Raw genomic sequence first — 21,549 nt, 5'->3', positions numbered from 1 at the left:
GAGGAAACAACTTGGAGTCAATTTTGACTTTTTATGATCACAATTTTTTATTATAAATAGGTCTAAATATACCTACATAGTTGTAAGTTTATAATTTATGTTCTTATATTTGTTTAGGTACCGCCCTACTGGGAACAAATATGTACTCAGAAAAAGGGCGAAGATTGTAGAAAGAAAATACGAAAATAATATACTGACCATGATTTACCAAGAAGGTAAGTAGTCTAGGCCTACTGAGATCATATTAATTCAACTTCGAGAGTATTTTGTTCTGAGTAACATGTAGCAAAGTAGGAAAAAAATAAAATAAAGTTTAATGAAGACGAGAAACCATTATTCATTGAGACAATAGGTTAGGAACAAAAAATAGTTCTTTTGACTGCTTAACTAGGCTAACACCAATAAGGAACAAACGCCTACATAAGTAACACGTAAGTTATATGAAATGAAATTATAGAAACTATTAGAAACAATATAAGTTACACGTACCAAATAACGCCACCTTAATACTTCAGTCACTTTTGCTCTGGAAATAAGTTATGTACAAACACGAAAATTATGAAATAGAAACTGTAATCTTATCTTTACAAAATAACAAATGAAAATGGATATATTATATACCGAACAAGAATTAGAACTCAAATAGGAAAACTTTGTAAACTGGCGTTATTAGGAACAGGTTGTCCGATTAACGCCACCTATTTTCTAGTAACCTATACACTTATAATTGTTAATGAATTATTTTTCCTAAGCAACACAAATTGAACTAAGCGACTAAATTTGAGTTTCTGTTAATAAAAGATACAAAATCACTCAATACCAATGAAAGATTCTTGATCTGAAACTGAAACACCAGATGGATTAGGAAAATGTGTTTTCCAGTGACTCCTTACTTTAAAAAAAAGAGACAATGTGACACAGTAGAAAGTTATTAAACACAAAAGCATTTACCTTAGTTTAATATGAATGTTTTCCAATAAGTAGAACAAAAAAAATTAAGTTATGTAAAATAAAAAAAAATTAAGAGTTCGATAAGCAATTGGACCAATATCACCACTGCACATTCTGAACATTTGTAAGTTGAAAGCTTAGTGATTTTCCTGATGTTTTCACACTGATGCTGTACTGTCAGCCTTAGTACTAACATAACCTAAAATTTTGTCTGTAGACCTTTAACGCCACATGGCGTTAAAGCGCTACTGAGTACTTGATAACATGACATGCCTGTTTCTCTAGCATTTTCAAATTTTATAGATAGCAAATACTTTCTATAAATAGAAGATTGTTTAAGGATCACGAAAATATATAGTTTAATATAGTTATTATTTGCTCAACACACAAAATAAAATATTGCCTCTTACCTTGATTTAAGAACAGCCATTCACTATCAACACACAACAGGAAAATGATGGAATATAATATACCAGAGTCTACTATATACAGTCGCGAAGCTCAATATGTAGTAAAAATGCAAACATGGGTAGTTGCTCACCACTAGGATCGCTACTATCGCCTTATCATCGCATATCTCTCTCCTAGTAGACGACGAAATATGTTACACTTTCGTTGTGTTCTTTTGGAAAAATTAACACCTTCCTTCCATTATTTAAATATTAAATGCATAAAGTGAATTTATTATTTTAATGAAGTATATTAAATTCCACCATAAACTCGAAGATACCTGCAAGAAATAGGTTAATATTATTTTTGTTTGTGCAAAACGAACTGAAATTTACTATAATCGCTTCACTCATTCAAGATTATAGCGATAATTAACTATGAAACCAATAAATATTAATTTGCATTTTCCTTTACAACAATAATAATGGAAATATGAATTAATGGAGTAACTTACGTGTACCGGTACTTGTAGTGTAGGCTTACGTAGTTAACAAAGTGGGTTGAGGTTAAGCAATAATAATCACACCAGAATTGGAAATAAAACGTGATCAATAAATTTTATTGTAACAGACTTTTTCTACGTCTCTAGTAAAGTAACAAATAAAAATAACAACAAAATTAACAGCTATAATTAAAAACATATCCTTTGAAAAAAAAAGTAGGCCTAAGCAATAATAATCCCACCAGAATTGAATATAAAACGTGATCAATAAATTTCATTAAAACAAACTTAATTTTTCTACGTCTCTAGTAAAATATTATTATTCAAATTTTTGTATTTTAGCCATTAACATTTTCATTACAACCAATAACGAACATTTCACAAGCATCAATGTGAAATGCGCAACGAGCTAGCACTCGATGGAAATACGACACAGTCCAAAGTCGACCGTGGACAGTCTATTGTTTCTAGTTGCTAACCGCTTGGAGCGCTTTATCACGAGATTTGCAAAAAATCACCTCAAGCTTCGCGACTGTATATAGTAGACTGTGATATCACTCGTAAATGTCAGCGGACAGCTAGTAACTCATTTCATCACTAGATTGCAAGCGATTGCAGGCTACAGTAGTGCACTACCGAACACTTGTGTCGTTAACAAATTTTAATAGGGTGGCGTTAAAGGTATACATGGCGTTATTTGGCTCAGGGACCTTAGTCTAATTTAATGCACAACCTATTTACTAATATTCTAGGCACAGCCTAGCAAATACCTTAGAAAATAGTTAAAATAAACTCCTTTGAAATGCATGACATTGTTTGTTTGTGATGTTGGTTTAGCTGGATTAAAGTAGGAATGGATTTGATTCTTCCAACATTTACAAATCGCGCAAAGTTCAATGTAGAGTACGGCTATAAATTTAGTTATACTCGTAACTTATAAATTTAGGCCACATGTTTGGAGTAAATGTTGTTGTTGTTGTTGTTGTTTTTTAATGCCAGGAGTTTGACAATAAAGTCATTTGACCTCTTGCACTCCAATATTTTTCAAAGATATTATCATGACCAGCCACCGAAGCACAGATTTTGAGGTGTTTCGAATCCATTTCTTGGTTTGAGTTGCACAATGGGCAGTTAGGGGACTGATATATTCCAATTCTATGCAGGTGTTTGGCCAAACAATCATGGCCTGTTGCCAATCTAAATGCAGCTACAGACGATTTTCGTGGTAAATCGGGAATCAACTGTGGATTTTGATGCAGAGAGTTCCATTTTTTCCCTTGGGATTGGGTTATCAAATTTTGTTTGTTGAAGTCTAAGTATGTAGATTTAATAAATCTCTTCACAGAGTAATACGTAGATTTAGTAACAGGTCTGTAAGTAGCAGTGCTGCCCTTCTTTGCTAAAGCATCCGCATTCTCGTTTCCCAGGATTCCACAATGGGATGGTATCCATTGGAATACAATTCTTTTATTGAGTGATATTAATTGAGAGAGCATTTTAGTTATTTCTGCTGTTTGAGATGAAGGTGTGTGTTTAGAGACTATTGATAGAATAGCTGCTTTGGAGTCTGACAATATAACTGCATTCCTAAATTTATTGATGTGGCATAGAAGATTCCTGAGACATTCATTTATTGCAATGATTTCACCATCAAAACTTGTTGTTCCATATCCAAGAGATCTATAAAGTGAGAAGAGACAGCACGTAACACCTGCACCGGCACTTTGTTCTCTGGAGATCAAAGATCCGTCGGTGTATAAATGAAGCCAGTTTTGTGGAGAGTACCTAATATTAATTGTCTCTGAAGACAACTGTTTCAGCATTTCAGTGTTTATTTCTGATTTCAGTATTTCTTCTGTTAAATTTAGATTATATTCTATATTTAATAGAGTTAAAGGGTTTGGTTTAATTTGTAAGTTTTCTTTTAAATTCGTGATATTGATTTTCTGTTTTAATTCTTGAACAATGGATATGAAACTTTTTTTGAGTTTTCAATCTACAAAGAGGACTGTATGGATGCCAATTGTTACCTGGTAATCTGATAAGTTTTTCATATTGAATCAGTGCTTTTTCTTGTATTAAATTAAATTGGATTAAATGTGAGTAGGTACTAACTTATATTCAAAAAAGAACTAAATTTGTGAAAATTATTTACTTTTTAAATTTTTTATTTGGTTATTTAACAACGTTGTGTCAACTAGGCCTACTACGTAGGCCTACTTAAGTACTTTCATAGTGTCAGGGTGCGAATTAAGTTTTCTGATGAGGGTGGGATAGAATCCTATATATAGAACACCATACATAAAATTATTATTATCCTCATCCGATACGGCTCAACGCTTGGTCGCACTGAGTTGCTTGTCTTGCATCTTGATCATAATAATAATTATATCCATGAGCAGCTTAAGATAAGATGTGTAATTCCCAAGTTATTGATTGCTGTCAGCTTACCGGTGATGATAATACATCAATATTATTTTATTTGTTTACTTTATACTTTATAAAGTATAGCCTACTCGTATTAAAAGAATTATATTTTGTGAGGGGGGGATAGAAGTTATCCCTCGCAGGAAAATTAATATGAATTTATGAGAGGGGATAACTTTCCAACAGGGGGAGAATCCCCCCATTCCTCTCGTTAATTCGCACTCTACTTAGTGTCGATAGGATTGGTGATAGTGAGATGATATTGGCGAGATGAGGCCGAGGATTCACCATAGATTACCTGACATTCGCCTTACGGCTGAGGAAAACCTCGGAAAACCCCAATCAGGTAATCAGCCCAAGCGGGAATCGAACCCACGACCAAGCGCAACTTCAAATCGGTAGACAAGCGCCTCAACCGACTGAGCCACCAAATTTATTTAAGACATTATTTGAAGTCATTCTTATCTATATAATAGTAGTAGGCTTTAAAAGTAAATAGGTTACTACTTGCAGATGAACTACATCCATTAAAACGAACAGTAATTTGCATTATTTACTCGTTTCAGTTGACCTTAACGTTTTCAGTAGCAACTACACAGTTCTGGCAGCGGATTATGCCACCTATGCAATAATCGGTGCTTGCCTTGATAACTTTGAAAAACGTGAGTAAAGAAACATGATTCAAATATTTACAGCCTATAGGGCCTAAATCAACTTTCAGAAAAAGATATTGTTTCAGTTAGGCTATTAGGAATTGGTCTAAGTTAGCAAAGATTTTAATGGACATATCTTAGAACATTTAAATAGCATAGTACAGGGTGTTTCAGAATTCATCCGAAGAAATTTATCTGGTTATTGAGAGGTTGTAGACAACAATTTGAGATAGGGAACCCAGGGTCTCCGACGAAAATATCTGAGTTAGTAGGCTAATTGTTAAAGTTGTTTATATAATTCTTACTAATAATTCAGTATTAAAATGAAATAAGCTTAGGTGAATGGAATGGTATTGAATGAATTCGGACCTTATTAGGGATTGGATGAAACCAAACGGTTAAGAAATAATCATCGTGTTTTCAAAATTTATCTTTCACAGAACGTGTAAAATTTTAGACAGATAATGAGACAGTACGCCACCGCACTACTTTCTGTTTCACCCTAATTCATTTTCGTTGTTTATTTCAGAAAAGGATTATCGATATGAAGTGTGCTCTGATTTCGTTTGCAGAAGAAAAACTACCCATTTATAGCGAATGCAGTTAGGCAAAATTAATAACTTCTCTCCTATCTAACAGGTAAAGGGTAATTCCTCTTATGGAACCGTAAATAGTGTAGCCTATGTACACAAAAAATATATGCTACCTGTAACTTCCATACAGTGTTTCATAAAAATCTGTTAGCTACCGGTAGATGGGATAGAAGTTATTAATTTTGTTTAAATTAATCTCTTTAAAGTGATAGTTCCTCTTAACAAACATAATTAGAATCTGTACTTAAAAATCATATGCTAGCTGTAAATCTTAGGCCTATTACATTCAGTAGTTTCATGAAAATCCGTTAGAATGGAGAGAAGTTATTCATTTTGTCTAAAATCACCCCTATAAAGGGGTAGTTCCTCTTACACAAACTCAATCAGAGCTTGTATACAAAAATTATGTGTTACCTATAAAGTCTGTACAAAGTTTCATAACAACCCGTTATAATGCACAGAAGTTATTAATTTTGTCTGAAATCATCCCCTATAAAACGGTAGTTAATATTACACAAACTCAAGCAGAGCTTGTACACAAAAATTATGTGCTACCTATAAAGTATGTACAAAGTTTCATAACAATCCGTTAGAATGCACAGACGTTATTAATTTTGTCTGAAATCATCCTCTATAAAAGGGTAGTTCTTCTTACACAAACTCAATCAGAGCTTGTACACAAAAATTATGTGCTACCTATAAAGTCTGTACAAAGTTTCATAACAATCCGTTAGAATGCACAGAAGTTATTAATCATCCCCTATAAAGAGGTAGTTCCTCTTACACAAACTCAATCAGAGATTGTACACAAAAATTAAGTGCTACCTATAAAGTCTGTACAAAGTTTCATAACAATCCGTTAGAATGCACAGAAGTTATTAATTTTGTCTGAAATCATCCCCTATAAAGGGGTAGTTTCTGTTATACAAAATCAAGCAGAGCTTGTACACAAAAATTATGTGCTACCTGTAAACTCTGTACAAAGTTTCATAACAACCCGTTAGAATGCACAGAAGTTATTAATTTTGTCTGAAATCATCCCCTATAAAGGGGTCGTTTCTCTTATACAAACTCAATCAGAGCTTGTACACAAAAATTATGTGCTACCTACAAAGTCTGTACAAATTTCATAACAATCCGTTAGAATGCACAGAAGTTATTAATTTTGTCTGAAATCATCCCCTATAAAGGGGTAGTTCCTCTTACACAAACTCAATCAGAACGTGTACACAAAAATTGTGTGCTACCTATAAAGTCTGTACAAAGGTTCTTAACAATCCGTTAGAATGCACAGAATTTATTAATTTTGTCTGAAATCATCCCCTATAAAAGGGTAGTTCCTCAATCAGAGCTTGTACACAAAAATTATGTGCTACCTATAAAGTCTGTACAAAGTTTCATAACAATCCGTTAGAATGCACAGAAGTTATTAATTTTGTCTGAAGTCACCCCCTATAAATGGGTAGTTCCTCTTACACAAACTCAATCAGAGCTTGTACACAAAAATTAAGTGCTACCTATAAAGTCTGTACAAAGTTTCATAACAATCCGTTAGAATGCACAGAAGTTATTAATTTTGTCTGAAATAATCCCCTATAAAGGGGTCGTTTCTCTTATACAAACTCAATCAGAGCTTGTACACAAAAATTATGTGCTACCTACAAGGTCTGTACAAAGTTTCATAACAATCCGTTAGAATGCACAGAAGTTATTAATTTTGTCTGAAATCATCCCCTATAAAGGGGTAGTTCCTCTTACACAAACTCAATCAGAGCTTGTACAGAAAAATTATGTGCTGCCTATAAAGTCTGTACAAAGTTTCATAACATTCCCTTGGAATCCACAGAAGATATTAATTTTGCCCAGCCAGATTTGCGTTTTAGCACACTATGCGTCGCAATAAAGCACCTAAGTGGTAAATGTATCTAGGCTGTAGTAGGCTAATACCTATTTAGTTTTCTTACACAAAGTTAAAATATTGTAGACTACAACCGGATGATTAATAGGCCTACTGTGTAGGCCTGTAAGTCTACGTATTTCTTTTACAATTGAAAACAAACCTAAATCAATCCGAAGAAAATAACATCCTTCCTTCATTGAATAGACCTACATAAAGTGCATATTTCTTTCATATTCTTCTTCACTTTCCAGCTTTCATTAGGGTTCTGGCTAATAAGAGAGATATGACTAATGAAATGGAAGATTTACTAAGAACCAGGCTCAGGAATATTGGTCTGGACGACAGTGAGTTCATGCGAACCAACAGCCGGTTATGTAATCTATGAAGAAGAGATATGCTACTGTGGTAACAGATAACCAGTGCTAAATAAAATAAATTGTAAGGCTGGAAAATCGTTTGCATTTAATTTCCCTTGTTACATTCTGTCCAAATTAAAGCAGCTATTTGAATTTTTTTTTCTAATAAAGAAACTTTTGGCTATTGAATGAATCTAGAATGGTTATTATTAGACTTCGTGGAATTGCCACGAGAAGCGTAAGGTTTACTACGCACGCGGTATAGACTGTATGAGAAGGGGACGTGCAACGGATGGAGTATGCCTCTGATGTAAACACTGAGCAGTATACTGCGGTTACAATAAAACCTGTATCCTGCATCAAGAAATATAATGAATGATCATTGAAGTAGGAAATGTCTAAACATGTAAATACACAATTATTTTGTAGTGAGATATATTAATTCTTAAAATTTAATGTAATATACTCACATCATCCTTGAATATATGCAGTGAAGAGTTACGTACATTTTGAGCGATTGCAAAGTGAACCTCCTCCGATGGCCACTCAAACAGTTTTTATATTGGGAAAATGTACATTCAAAATCACACGATGTAATACGTGCATATTTGAAGAACGGAAAGTCACTACTTTTTAGTACACCAATTTCAGACGTCTTGTCGTGACCTGATGGTACATCATTTATAACACGAAGTTGTAAATAAGCAGAACTTTTAGCAATAATATTTCTCAACTTACATTTCACTTTTTCTGAAATTAGTGAATTGTTATTTTGGATAACGGTTTGTGATACTTTGAACACTATGTTAAGGGCTTCTGAGAGTTGTAGTTTAGACGATTCTAATAGGATGATGCTTTTGGACACGATTTTAAAATTAGAATCAATGAACAGAATATCTTCCAATAACTGTTCAGAAGGCAATGATATTACAGCTGCAACAGCGGAACTGTATGTGCTATCAATGCATAAATTACCTCCATTATTTCTCCGTAATATATTGCATAATAATTAACAGCATCCAACCACGTTTTCCAACGGGTCAAGACTGGCTGCGGGGGTAAGGGTATTTCAGGGGCAATTGTTTGGAACAGCAACACTCTCATTGTGGTATGTTTGATTGAATTCTTGTCTGCACTGAACAAATGTTAAGCTTTGACTATTCCAACCACAGTAATGCAAAAACAGGTGCTTACATAGGTATACATTAGCTTTAGCTGCTCTATCTATTTGGACCGGTCACAACTATTAACATGAACTGCTTATATTACGAGACCGGGAGGTCGCTCACCTCTTCTATACTACCGTACATCGGCAACATGATTGCATGCTGCGTGTGGCAATTCAACGAAGTCTAGTTATTATCTAACGTACTACATTGTAAGCTAGAAATTACTTTTTAATTCCCCCCTCCCCCTAGAAACAACTACTTAAATTAGGGTTATGAAAATTTGAGGACATGTTAATAGGTTACATAATAGCTACCTAAATGGTAGTCTTAATGATGCAACTGAAGAATGTGATCCCAAAACGAGTTACGCCCATTTTTATGAAAGAACTGGGCTAGTTTTTTATGTATCGTTCTACGGACTGAGCGAGTTTTCAAGTGATATGCACAATAACACAAACTTTTAGACAACGATTGGCGTTGTTTTGGAAGAAAACAAGCTTAAAATAGGTATAGCCTAATGACAGACATCTAAGAGAAAAGCATATAGGCCCCTACAGTAGGGTCTACAATGTATAAATCATAAAAATGACCAAATGGACTTAGCAAATTTTGGGATCACATTCTTCAACTAGGCTATGTTGAAATCTGCGTATCTAATAACATTTCTGATTTGTGTTCATTTTAATAATTAGAATTTATAAAACAGTTATATTACCGGTTGTTCTGTATGGTTGTGAAACTTGGACTCTCACTCTGAGAGAGGAACATAGGTTCAGGGTGTTTGAGAATAAGGTGCTAAGGAAAATATTTGGGGCTAAGCGGGATGAAGTTACAGGAGAATGGAGAAAGTTACACAACACAGAACTGCACGCATTGTATTCTTCACCTGACATAATTAGGAACATTAAATCCAGACGTTTGAGATGGGCAGGGCATGTAGCACGTATGGGCGAATCCAGAAATGCATATAGAGTGTTAGTTGGGAGACCGGAGGGAAAAAGACCTTTAGGGAGGCCGAGACGTAGATGGGAGGATAATATTAAAATGGATCTGAGGGAGGTGGGGTATGATGATAGAGACTGGATTAATCTTGCACAGGATAGGGACCGCTGGCGGGCTTATGTGAGGGCGGCAATGAACCTTCGGGTTCCTTAAAAGCCATTTGTAAGTAAGTAAGTAAGTTCATTTTAATACAGGAACAATAGTAATAGACTATACGTTACAAGAGCGGTATGTTGAAGTTTTCATGTTCGAGGAAAAGTTTGAAAAAGCGAAACGTAGTTGAGCTTTTTTAATTTCCGAGAATTGAAAGAAAACATACCGCTTGTGTATCGTACATTATTTTGTGCGAAGATCGTTTATTACATATCTGAAAGAGGAATTTCTAATTAGATGCAATGAAATCTCCATCTTGGTTTCTGTTCAATGACGGCAAATTTGCAAAACAAAAATATCTATCTTCAACATTGTTGCTTTGAAATTAATATTTTCTGTGTTTGCTATACTCCAGCAGGCCGTGATATACGTCTGTCTTTTTTTCCCCCCCAGTCTATGATGAGTCTGGAATCTTGTTGATTTGTCACGGCTTCCTTAATGTTACTTGCATCACGAATGCAGTAACTTTAGTGGAGTTGTAGAGTTTACTTAATTTTTGCAAATTTTTAAAAACAATAATTAACAGTGCAATTTAGGTGAAATTGCAGTGGTAAGTTTCCAATTTATAATTATTACTATATTGAATGTCTCTAAAAAATAATATGTTAAAAGCCTAATGCAGTAAAATCAAAATGTGACTTAAGCGGTAAGAAGAGGGAAATTGTTATGTGTGTTAGGTTGGGAATACTGACTGTGGAATTTTAGACTTTCCGCGGATTGGTTTTGTGCGGAAACCAAGCAAATACGCACGATCTCGCACAAAAGTATTTTTTTTGAACGATGAATATTCGTTTGAGTCATATGTAGGGCCTACTACAAAAATAATAGACATAAGTTATTAAAAATTAGGGCCTATATTGAATGGTTTTACTTTAGTGTTTTCTGACAAAAAGTTGTTGAAATTTCATATCCCTATTTCGCACTGTCAGTTGTCTATGGCTTTCATCACATCCTCAGCATGCCAACTCTGCTGATTTGACTTCCTTGTTGTGTTTTGACGGCAAGGTTTTCTGCAGTGAAATAATTTGACTTCAAATAAAATGTGAAATTGGGTTTATTTGGAAAAAGGAGAAATATTCTAATCATTATTTAAGATTTTAAAATAGGCCTACACTACCAACATTGCATAAAGACTAAAATGCTGAAGTCCTATTGTATTTTTCACTGCAATAATTCGATATAAGTTAACCTGCAATGACTATCAACAAAGCTAGAAATGTGTAATATTTTAATAGACTGTTACACAGGGACATAATTTTATTTTTACTAACATTTCTAATATTAACCTGCTATACCTTTGGATCAACGATTAAGAACAGGGATAGTAATATGAGTTACAAGAGCGGTATGTTGAAGTTTTCATGTTCGAGGAAAAGTTTGAAAAAGCGAAACGTAGTTGAGCTTTTTTAATTTCCGAGAATTTAAAGAAAAAATACCGCTCGTGTATCGTACATTATTTTGTGCGAAGATCGTTTATTACATACCTGAAAGAGGAATTTCTAATTAGTTGCAATGAAATCTCTATCTTGGTTTCTGTTCAATAACGGCAAATTTGCAAAACAAAAATATCTATCTTCAACATTGTTGCTTTAAAATTAATGTTTTCTGTGTTTGCTATACTCCAGCAGGCCGTGATATACGTCTGTCTTTTTTTTTCCCCCAGTCTATAAATGCGAACTTAAAACAAACGGTAAGGTTATGTAATGATTTATTTTTCATTAGTGGAGTTGTAGAGTTTACTTAACTTTTTGCAAATATTTAAAAACAATAATTAACAGTGCAATTTAAGTGAAATTGCAGTGGTAAGTTTCCAATTTATAATTATTACTATATTGAACGTCTCTAAAAATAATATGTTAAAAGCCTAAAGCAGTAAAATCAATATGTCACTTGAGCTGTAAGAAGAGGGAAATTGTTATGTGTGTTAGGTTGGGAATACTGAATGTGGAATTTTAGACTTTCCGCGGATTGTTTTTGTGCGGAAACCAAGCAAATACGCACGATCTCGCACAAACACGTTTGCTACCCCCTTCCACGACAGACGTTCGGTGATACTGGCGTAATATACAAACAAATCACTTTACTAGGTATAGGAGGGAAGAAAAGTAGTTCATCCATTTACATACACTAGGAAATATCGCGATTTTGAGTTTGATAATTTTCATTAGGTTTTTGTTTAATCAAAATAAATTACAGTAGACTATTAACAATAAGTATTTTTACTCACGAACTGAGCTATCCATGCGAACGTATTCATTATGCAGTGTATATTATACTGTCTGCAGCACATCAGCGTACAATATAGAGAATGAAGTTAAATTGAAAAATAATCATAATATGGATATTTAAACACATTTTTGAAAAAGGTGGCCGTTCATTTCGATACAGGCTTCAGTTCTAATTTGCATATTATCGCACTACAGACTATTGTACGTAGGCTTAATTCCAATTACCAGGTTCGTACTTCGTATAAGTAACTCACGTTGAAATAATTCTGTGCCTACTCTATAAAAGAGACCTTACGTACTGTAAATTCAATCTTCACTTCTGCCCGATCCGAAAAGATAAAATTACTCAGACGTGCTATCTATTGTTCGTCCAAGTGGTTACGTCGCAGCGTCGTAGAAAGGGAGGAAATCACTTGACAGTTAATTACTTAACGAGGCCCTTTTATTTAAGTTATTTTAAACAATTGTATGGGTATAATATTACGTAGACGTCCAATTCCTAACAAATTAATGTTCCCAGAAATGAGGTAAGACAGCCCAGCCACTAGCATTTACAGAGAGGCGAATAGAAGCAGGTGGGGGAAACCGGGATGCGACGTAGGCAAATGGAAAATGATGCAATATTGAAAGCTCTTTCGTCACTGGAAAACGCGAACATATTTTTTAACGTACTGTTTACTATGACCGTAAGGCTACTATGACTGTATATGCTGTCTTGGTTCTGTCAGTGGCGTATACTGGTTAAAGGATTTGGGCTACCGCTTACCCTATTATTACACAAAATATGTCTAACAATTACTTTAATTTTAATTACTATGGTAAAACTAATAATACAAAATTATTACATTATGTTATACTATAAACTTTTTCTTTTGTAATTTCCTTGGGCTACCGCCGGTAGCCCCGGTAGCCCGCAAAATACGCCCCTGGGTTCTGTGTGGAGGACGGTTGAACTTCATTAGTAGAAGAGGTGGGAGTGAAGTACATTCAAAAACTCAGGTACAATAAAAATTGAAGTAAAAATAAAATGATGTCCCTGTAGTTCCAGAAACGTATTGTCGAAGAGAGGAAAAGGAGTGCAGGTAAAGTAGTCACCTCTGGCGGCGAAAGTGGGTACTCTACCCGTTTTCGCGTCGTAACGAATGAATGTCTACAGCAGCCATTTTCATACTCCACGTTTAGATGTTTGTGTGAACAATCACAGCTTAGTAAACATGCTACGCAATACGTGCAACATCTGCAACAAAAATTAAATAATCTGACAATATAATGTATAAAAATACACTTACCTTACATCTGAAGACGTCAAAACACTTAATTCCTTTTAATTTCCAGTCTTCCACGAACAGCACATTACACAGAGACACTTTCTAACAGCCAGGAACTAGTTCAAACAGTTTCCGAGAGAGTTCAGTATTTTACAAGCAAAAAATAAGCAGTGCCCACTTCATCCTCCCTAACCACTTCATCCATCTCTTCCCTAATCCGAAGTGAATCCGATGCCTAACGCCGAATGTTAGCAGCAATTATGCTTCAATTGGTTGAGGGAAAAGCAGAATTTGAACCGGGGCCCGCTCGTTTCACGGTCAAACACGCTAACAGTTACTCCACAAGCCGTGTTGCCAAGCAAGGAACAAGAAATCCCTCTGTATCATATTAAAAATCCCCTAAAATTCAAAGAAAGCCCCTAATTATTTCAATTTGTACTTGGAAAAACGCAACATAAAAAGTAGCAAATGTGATTATATATATATATATATATATATATATATATATATATATATATATAGAGTAAAGGAGGGGATTGTCGGATAGGTCTGGTAATGTCGGATAATCTCGGATAACATATTTCTTTTCCATCGAATGGTGCAATCTGATGTGAAAATAATGCATTACGTTCTCTACAAGTAGACGAACATTTGCATGAATAGCCATTACTGTTGAGTGCTTCACTGTGTGTGAATAGCGTGTTTTCAACGTTTCTGCAAAGAAAAAAAACTTTTTGAGGGTAAGTAATGTGATTTATTCGTTACAAGTTATTCTTATATTTACACAACATGGTATGCACTGTTTGATATACCATAGATAAGGCTTCTTAATTCTCTAATTGCAGAAATGCTATCGACAACATGTTTCATGCAGCTGGCTTGTTTTACTGTTTGTGAAGAGTCGGCCAATGTCGGATACTAGCTGAGGGCAATGTCGGATACTAGCTGAGGGCAATGTCGGATACTAGCCGAGGGCAATGTCGGATACTAGCCGAGGGCATTGTCGGCTGTCTTTCAATGCTGCTCGCTACATAAAAGCTGCCTTAATCCCATTTATATGTTTTCTATAACAAACCACTACTTTTTACTCATGGGTATTTTTAATTAATGTAATTAATTTTCTAATTAATCGAATATTATGAAGTAACGAATTGTTTCTTCTTCTGATATTTTTTCGATGCCTAAAGTAAAAAAAAAAAAAAAAAAAAAAAAAAAAAAAAAAAAAAAAAAAAAAAAAAAAAGAGAGATTCAGTCTAAAGAAAATGGAAGTCTGAAGATATGGTAAATGCCATTGTCGCAGTACGGGAGAAAAGAATGGGCTATCTTGCTGCTTCCAATTTGGGCGTATTTTGCGGGCTACCGGGGCTGCCGGCGGTAGCCCAAGGAAATTACAAAAGAAAAAGTTTATAATATAACATAATGTAATAATTTTGTATTATTAGTTTTACCATAGTAATTAAAATTAAATTAATTGTTAGATATATTTTGTGTAATAATAGGGTCAGCGGTAGCCCAAACCCTTTAACCAGTATTCCAAAAGATTCAGTGTACCTCGATCAACATTATTTGATTATGTACGGTCCAACTCTGAGCCCACCAAAGCCGTTAAATCGAAACTTGGAGAAAACCAATACTCCCAGCTTCACTTGAAGAGAAGCTAGTTGACTATGTGTTAATGATGGAGAGAAAATATTTTGGATGAACCAGAAATGATGTTAAAAGGCTTGCATATCAGTTGGCTAAACAGAACACTATTGTAATAGTTTCTGATATACAATATATTATTTTAATGCATTATCATACCTCTTACATAACAATGTCTAATGTATCCGACATTAGCTTCCCATTCTGTCAGTGATGATATTATTTCTGTTTTGTCTTTGCAAGTTATACAGCAAATACATATTATGTAAATTACCTAATACTTATGTACAATCTGCAGGAACCCCAATAGGTTATTATAATACTGAGTACTTCCAGTTCTAACTTTTTTTAATTACCTTTATTTTGAAACATCAAAATGGTATCCGACAATACCCTCCCTTACTCTATATATATATATATATATATATATAATCACATTTGCTGCTTTTTATGTGTGTATATATAGGCCTATACACACACACAATTGGATAGAAAAAAATGTTCATACTCATGCACATTGACCTGCAATAGAAGAAAATAATCTTTTTAAGTGTTCGGGTCTGCATTAGTTGCACACTGTGTTCAAATATGACATTCAAGGAAGAAATGAAGATATGTTCAAAAATATTCAAACCTCTGGACAAAAATCCATTGTTGAAAGGTAAGTTAATATTTTGTATCGACTTATGTTACAGAGTTGATATTTATACGTGGTAGTATAAAAAATAATTAGGCCTATTTCATTTCTAATGTGCAAGGATTTTTAATTATTAAAATAAGATATTTACCGCATTTCAACGGTACATAACTTATCCTTAAAATTGCTTTATAAATAAACTGATAGGCTTAAAAATAGTGAAATAAAAACATATATTATTTTAAATTACTGATTTAATTTCTTTGGATTTCTCATAATTCATCTTCGCATTACGAACTGGTTGGCACCTTATCCATCGGGATAACAACGTGTTGCATTTTGCAAGTAATTCCACAGTACACTGAAAGTCCGTAACGCTTGCATCTTGCTGAGTGCCGAGTTTTATTCGGGCAAGCAGACAGTTTCAAACTAAAAATGTTATTCATAGCTCACGTGACTGGCAATTATTACGTATAATATTTTAATATAATACAACATGAAATCTAATTAAGAAAACAAAGATGTAGAATATAAAAGAAATGAAAATCAGTTGTATCCAGTGGCGGCTGACTGGCTGAGGCAAGTGAGGCCGGGCCTCAGTCATTTTGCTTCCTTAAATTCAAAATTTTAGTGGGTTTTAGTCGTATATAACATATTATATTAGTTATTTCAATGAAGCGTATAGAGTTGTAAAAGTAGAAAACTTTGTGATGTATATAGAGCTTTCTTGCAGTAAAATTTGTTCCTGAGGCCAGGACCACTTGTGCCGGGTCTGGCTTCTGCATTTCGCATGTTTCCACGGATTTTAAGGTTGCATTAGGAAAGCTGAAACTGAGGCACATTTCTTGTGGCCTTGTGGCCTAGCAGGTAGGCCCATTCCCCCACCCATCAGCTTCCACTTCTCCCATTCACAACCCGGTCTTTTGTCAATACCGGTCTCAAGTATCACTGAATCGTCGTGTGGTCCACTGTGGTTATGTGTTTCGGGAAAATAGAAATGCGAGAAATAATGATTGTAATAAATTCATTGTTAGAGTATCGTTATCGACAGGAAATAATATTAAAAACAGAAAAGTTTTAAATTAAGACAGACTTACGCCATCACTGACAGTTTTTCAGAAAGATAATCTTAAAACGCGAGTTTTCAATGCATGCTGTTATGAATAAGCTAACATAAATGGTCTTTGGTAATGTGGTGCGAAATAAACTTTTCTGTTGGTCGTGCTTGTTGTCAAAAAAACAAAACAAAAACAACAAAAATGAGAGAACAGTGTGTCTACTGAAACTTCAGCGATCTGAAAAATATTTCCAGTGGAATTTCAACACATGCTTCTTCAGTTGAGCTTAATATTTGTTGCTTTATAAAAATTAAATAGTTAAGCCTACTGAAATCAACTCACAGCATAGAAACTTATTTGAAGATTGACATATTATTTTTCATTAACAATAATAATAATAATAATAATAATAATAATAATAATAATAATAGGGCCCTAATAATGTCAATCATAATAAAGTATCATAAAAATAGACATTTTGTATGGAAGGTAGCCTGCTTAAAGTACTTAGTAAACGACATTTCATACAAGTTGAGAGAATGCGAAGGCATTTCTTTCCCCTTCTACTTGCCCTGAGTCCGTCAGGAACAGACCGGTAGAATATCTACAATCCTACCATTCCATATTACCTCCAAAAGTGCCAGCTAGAGGAGCTTGAAGTAATCGGACTTCTGGTTGGAGCAAGAGGTACCGCTACTCTTCATGAAAGATGTGTTTAAGAGGCTCGGAATACCTACATCTATTATTCCGATTGCAACTTTAGCTGCATTGAAAGGATCAATTGCTCTCCTGAAGAATCGCCTATATTCGAAATGAAACCAAGTTCATTAGCATTCTTTACTTTTTTGTAACACTTGCCTCTCTAAAACTAGGTATATTTCCACCAATCACAATAGTAATATACGTTACAAGAGCGGTATGTTGACGTTTTCATGTTCGAGGAAAAAATTGAAAAAGCGAAACGTAGTTGAGCTTTTTTAATTTCCGAGAACATGAAAACAAACATACCGCTCGTGTATCGTACATTATTTTGTGCGAAGATCGTTTATTACATACCTGAAAGACGAATTTCTAATTAGTTGCAATGAAATCTCCATGTTGGTTTCTGTTTAATGACGGCAATTTCGGGAAACCAAAATATCTTTCTTCAACATTGTTGCTATAAAATGTTTTCTGTGTTTACTATACTCCAGCAGGCCGTGATATACGTCTGTCTTTTTTTTCCCAAAGTCTATATATGCGAACTTAAAACAAACGGTAAGGTTATGTAATGATTTATTTTTCATTTTAATATTTTAACAATATTATTTATATAGTCTAACATATTGCAGTAATAACATCGGCATCTGGAATCTTGTTAATTTTTTCACGGCTTCCTTAATGTTACTTGTATCAGGAATGCAATAAGTTTCGTGGAGTAGTAGACTTTACTTAATTTTTGCAAATATTTAAAAACAATAATTAACATTGCAATTTAGGTGAAATTGCAGTGGTAAGTTTCCAATTTATAATTATTACTATGTTAAACGTCTCTAAAAATAATAAGTTAAAAGCCTAAAGCAGTAAAATGAATGTCGCGCTTAAGCGGTAAGAAGAGGGAAATTGTTATGTGTGTTACGTTGGGAATACTGAATGTGGTATTTCACACTTACCGCGTATTGGTACTGTGCGGAAAACAAGCAAATACGCACGATCTCACACAAAATGTATTTGCAGCTACTGTATGTACTTGGAGTTTCATTGTCAAAACAAAATTAATGATTCACTGATTTCTATGATTAAGTATTCTTTGTCCCTTGTGGCAGGTCACGAATAGTGAAAAGATTTGTAAATTCTAAATTCCTCTTATACCTGCACCCCCCAAGTTGTACACACAAGAAAATAAAATATTAACTAAAGTACATAAGTAGATATAAAATACAGTGACACAGATGTTTGACAATTACATGTTTCAATATATTTTAGTGTCGTCCTTACAATATTTTCGACTGATAGGCTTATTAATTAAATTAAGGAATGTTAGTTTGTATTATGAAGTCGGGGGGGAGTGACACATTATAGACTGTCCCATTGTGTAGGCTAAGCTTAGAGTAGCAACTAGCGGTGGAGAAAACATTTATTTTCTGCTGTCAGTAGCTTTTTAATGTGCCAGTTGATATAAACAACGATAAAATTAAATACAAACGCTTAGTGTAGATTTTCTAAATATAGATTACCGGTAAACATTTTCAATAATAAGGATTTTCACTAAGTTCAAAGTCAATTAGTCGAACGTTAATAAGATAGACAGTAGCATCTTCCCCTTCACGGATGGTAAAGGGTGTGAGTAGAGGGGAAAGACTATCAACCAAATTGAAATGGGGATTAGGCCTACAGGCCTCACCGAGGATTTCGGTTACCAGCCGCTACTGGTTGTATCAAAAACATAAATTTTGATTGGGGAAATTGTTTAACTGCATTTTACTGCAGACAGTATTGTTGTGTAGTCCATGACTTAAACAAAGAAGGAGAATGCTTGTGCAACGCAATGACGGGCGGGAGAGAGAGTCATAAACTCATAATATAATAGACCTAAGAGTAATGAAGAGAGCAAATGAGAAAACATGCTTGCAAGATGCGATACCGACCGATATCATGATCATGATATTCACTGTTCAATTACACAACACAGTTGTTTCACTGTAGTTAATTTTAAAAATAGCTTCCAAAAAAAACCTCTAAAATTTATCTTTCCCCTGAAAATTCCCCTAACAATTTTATCCCCCAAACCTCCCCCTGTAAAAGTTTTTCCCCAAAATTTGGTGGGAAAATCCTCAAGTTGGCAACACTGTCCACAAGCGATGGACAATTTAACGTATTTGTCTGTAATCATTTTTGTGTACCGGGCTCGGCTGTGATCGTAAGATGGGGCGGGATTTGGATCGGAAGAATTCGTGAATTTTCGGTTGCTACACGAGAATCGACCTTAGTGAATATTATCCTGTTCTGCAACTGTTCCTTTCGCTTCCACTTCCATTCCAAACAGAATCACCAATCTAGGTGATATCTAAAGCTTGTCTTCCCTGTGCAGTCAGTAAAATACTCGTCGTGGCCGTGCATTGTGTCCTAGCACAGATGACAGCTCTGTTCTGGCACCCGTGGAGTGTGGGCTACATTCTACCAATACGAGAGTTCTCGCGCCGTGATTGGTGTACTGTGACACACCCTCACGCAACGGTGTTGAACATCTTAAGGACAGATGGACAAAGGCCAATGAGAAAAGGTCACAGGAATGGAGTGGGGATTAGGGTGGCCGTTCAGAAGTATGGGTGTTGCCATATTTGTCACTGACATGGCAATTTTTCATTAATTTGACACAGCTTTTCGAAAAACAGGATTATTTTTAAGTAAGTCCAGACCGTTTGATTCGAACTAGTCATTATTTCCTTCAAATCGTTATTTTAATCAAAGTTTAAATGTGGGCCTAAAGTCTAGCTCTATTTTAAGGGATTACATAGGCTACACCATTAAAATTGATATGTGATTAGTAGATTAGTTGTTGTTAGTTGTTTAGTCAACTATCCGAAGACAGGTCTGAACCTCACAAGTGATACCAACAGGGTACCACTTATGAGGCAACTAGGCCAGGAGAAAATGACCAGTTCCTTTCCCCCTCCATTGCATATATCGCCGACTAGCTACATTTTACACTAGCCAGACTTCATATGCATACAAACAATTGAGGACCGTTTTTGAAAAACTTGCTAACTGAAAAAAAAAACTAAATTTTACAGGAGAGACAAATCATTATAATAAGCAAATTTTTGCTGTAACTCTCACTTAGCAGAAAGCAAGTTTTGAAAAAACGATCACATTTTGACACACTGCAATGAAGAAAAATAATTCAATTTTACTAAGACGCCTTGAACTTCATGTAGAGGCCTGCCTTATGATAACGAATCCATCAAAATCTCAATTTTGCAAATTTTGCAGTCAGCAAATTTTGCAAAAACGGTCCTCAATTGTTCTTCCTCTGACACATATCGTCAAGTGAGATGTACTGCCTCATAAATAATAAAATTACATAGGACTATCAGCCAGAACCTCAATCAGAGGATGGTTATATTAGTAATATAAAATGAAAACGTATTTTGTCTGACAACATGAAGTTCATTTCTTTGACTAAACAGTTTACGATTGACGAGATCTAATCTAAAAATGTAGGGTAGAGTAGCATAAATCGCACCGCTTCCTAAATGGCACCACTGCTAGTTTAAAACAAGTTACTGTAGTAGTGTAGCATCTAGTGGTATTGTTACAATCTACCATATGAACTTCCACCATGTCACTTGATTTCTGCCACTTCTTTGTGCTAGCAACGTGGTGATAGAATATTTAATATAATCGCTCAGGTGGATGTATATTTAGCTAACATTTTGTAACTAAATAACGGATTTGTATGCAAAGGAATCCATAATCTTAAGATGTTATTGGTTAAAAGAAATATTAAAGAACATTTAACTTAGTACGATTTTCGAACATGAGGTGATTATAGACTAGAATGAAGGAAATAATAACTTATGACGTAGTTTCTTAATTCGCACCACTTTTTAGGCGCCTAATTCGCACCGGTGCGATA

At 34.6% G+C, this 21,549-nt stretch overlaps 1 protein-coding gene across 2 annotated transcripts in view; it reads left to right on the top strand.

Moving 5' to 3' along the window:
* The window catches only part of LOC138716286 (uncharacterized), a 30,679-nt gene extending 22,714 nt beyond the window's left edge, over positions 1–7,965 (top strand). For both annotated transcript variants that reach the window (XM_069849211.1, XM_069849200.1), the window contains exons 4-6: positions 118–215; positions 4,837–4,932; positions 7,668–7,965. In XM_069849211.1, the coding sequence (XP_069705312.1) occupies positions 118–215; positions 4,837–4,932; positions 7,668–7,801 (328 nt within the window). In that variant the 3' untranslated portion in view covers positions 7,802–7,965. The remainder of the gene's footprint in view (positions 1–117; positions 216–4,836; positions 4,933–7,667) is intronic.
* Positions 7,966–21,549: the final 13,584 nt, after the last annotated feature.

This window comes from Periplaneta americana, chromosome 2 (assembly GCF_040183065.1).
Source record: "Periplaneta americana isolate PAMFEO1 chromosome 2, P.americana_PAMFEO1_priV1, whole genome shotgun sequence".
Taxonomy (NCBI): domain Eukaryota; kingdom Metazoa; phylum Arthropoda; class Insecta; order Blattodea; family Blattidae; genus Periplaneta; species Periplaneta americana.
This window is presented reverse-complemented; position numbering and strand designations above follow the sequence as displayed.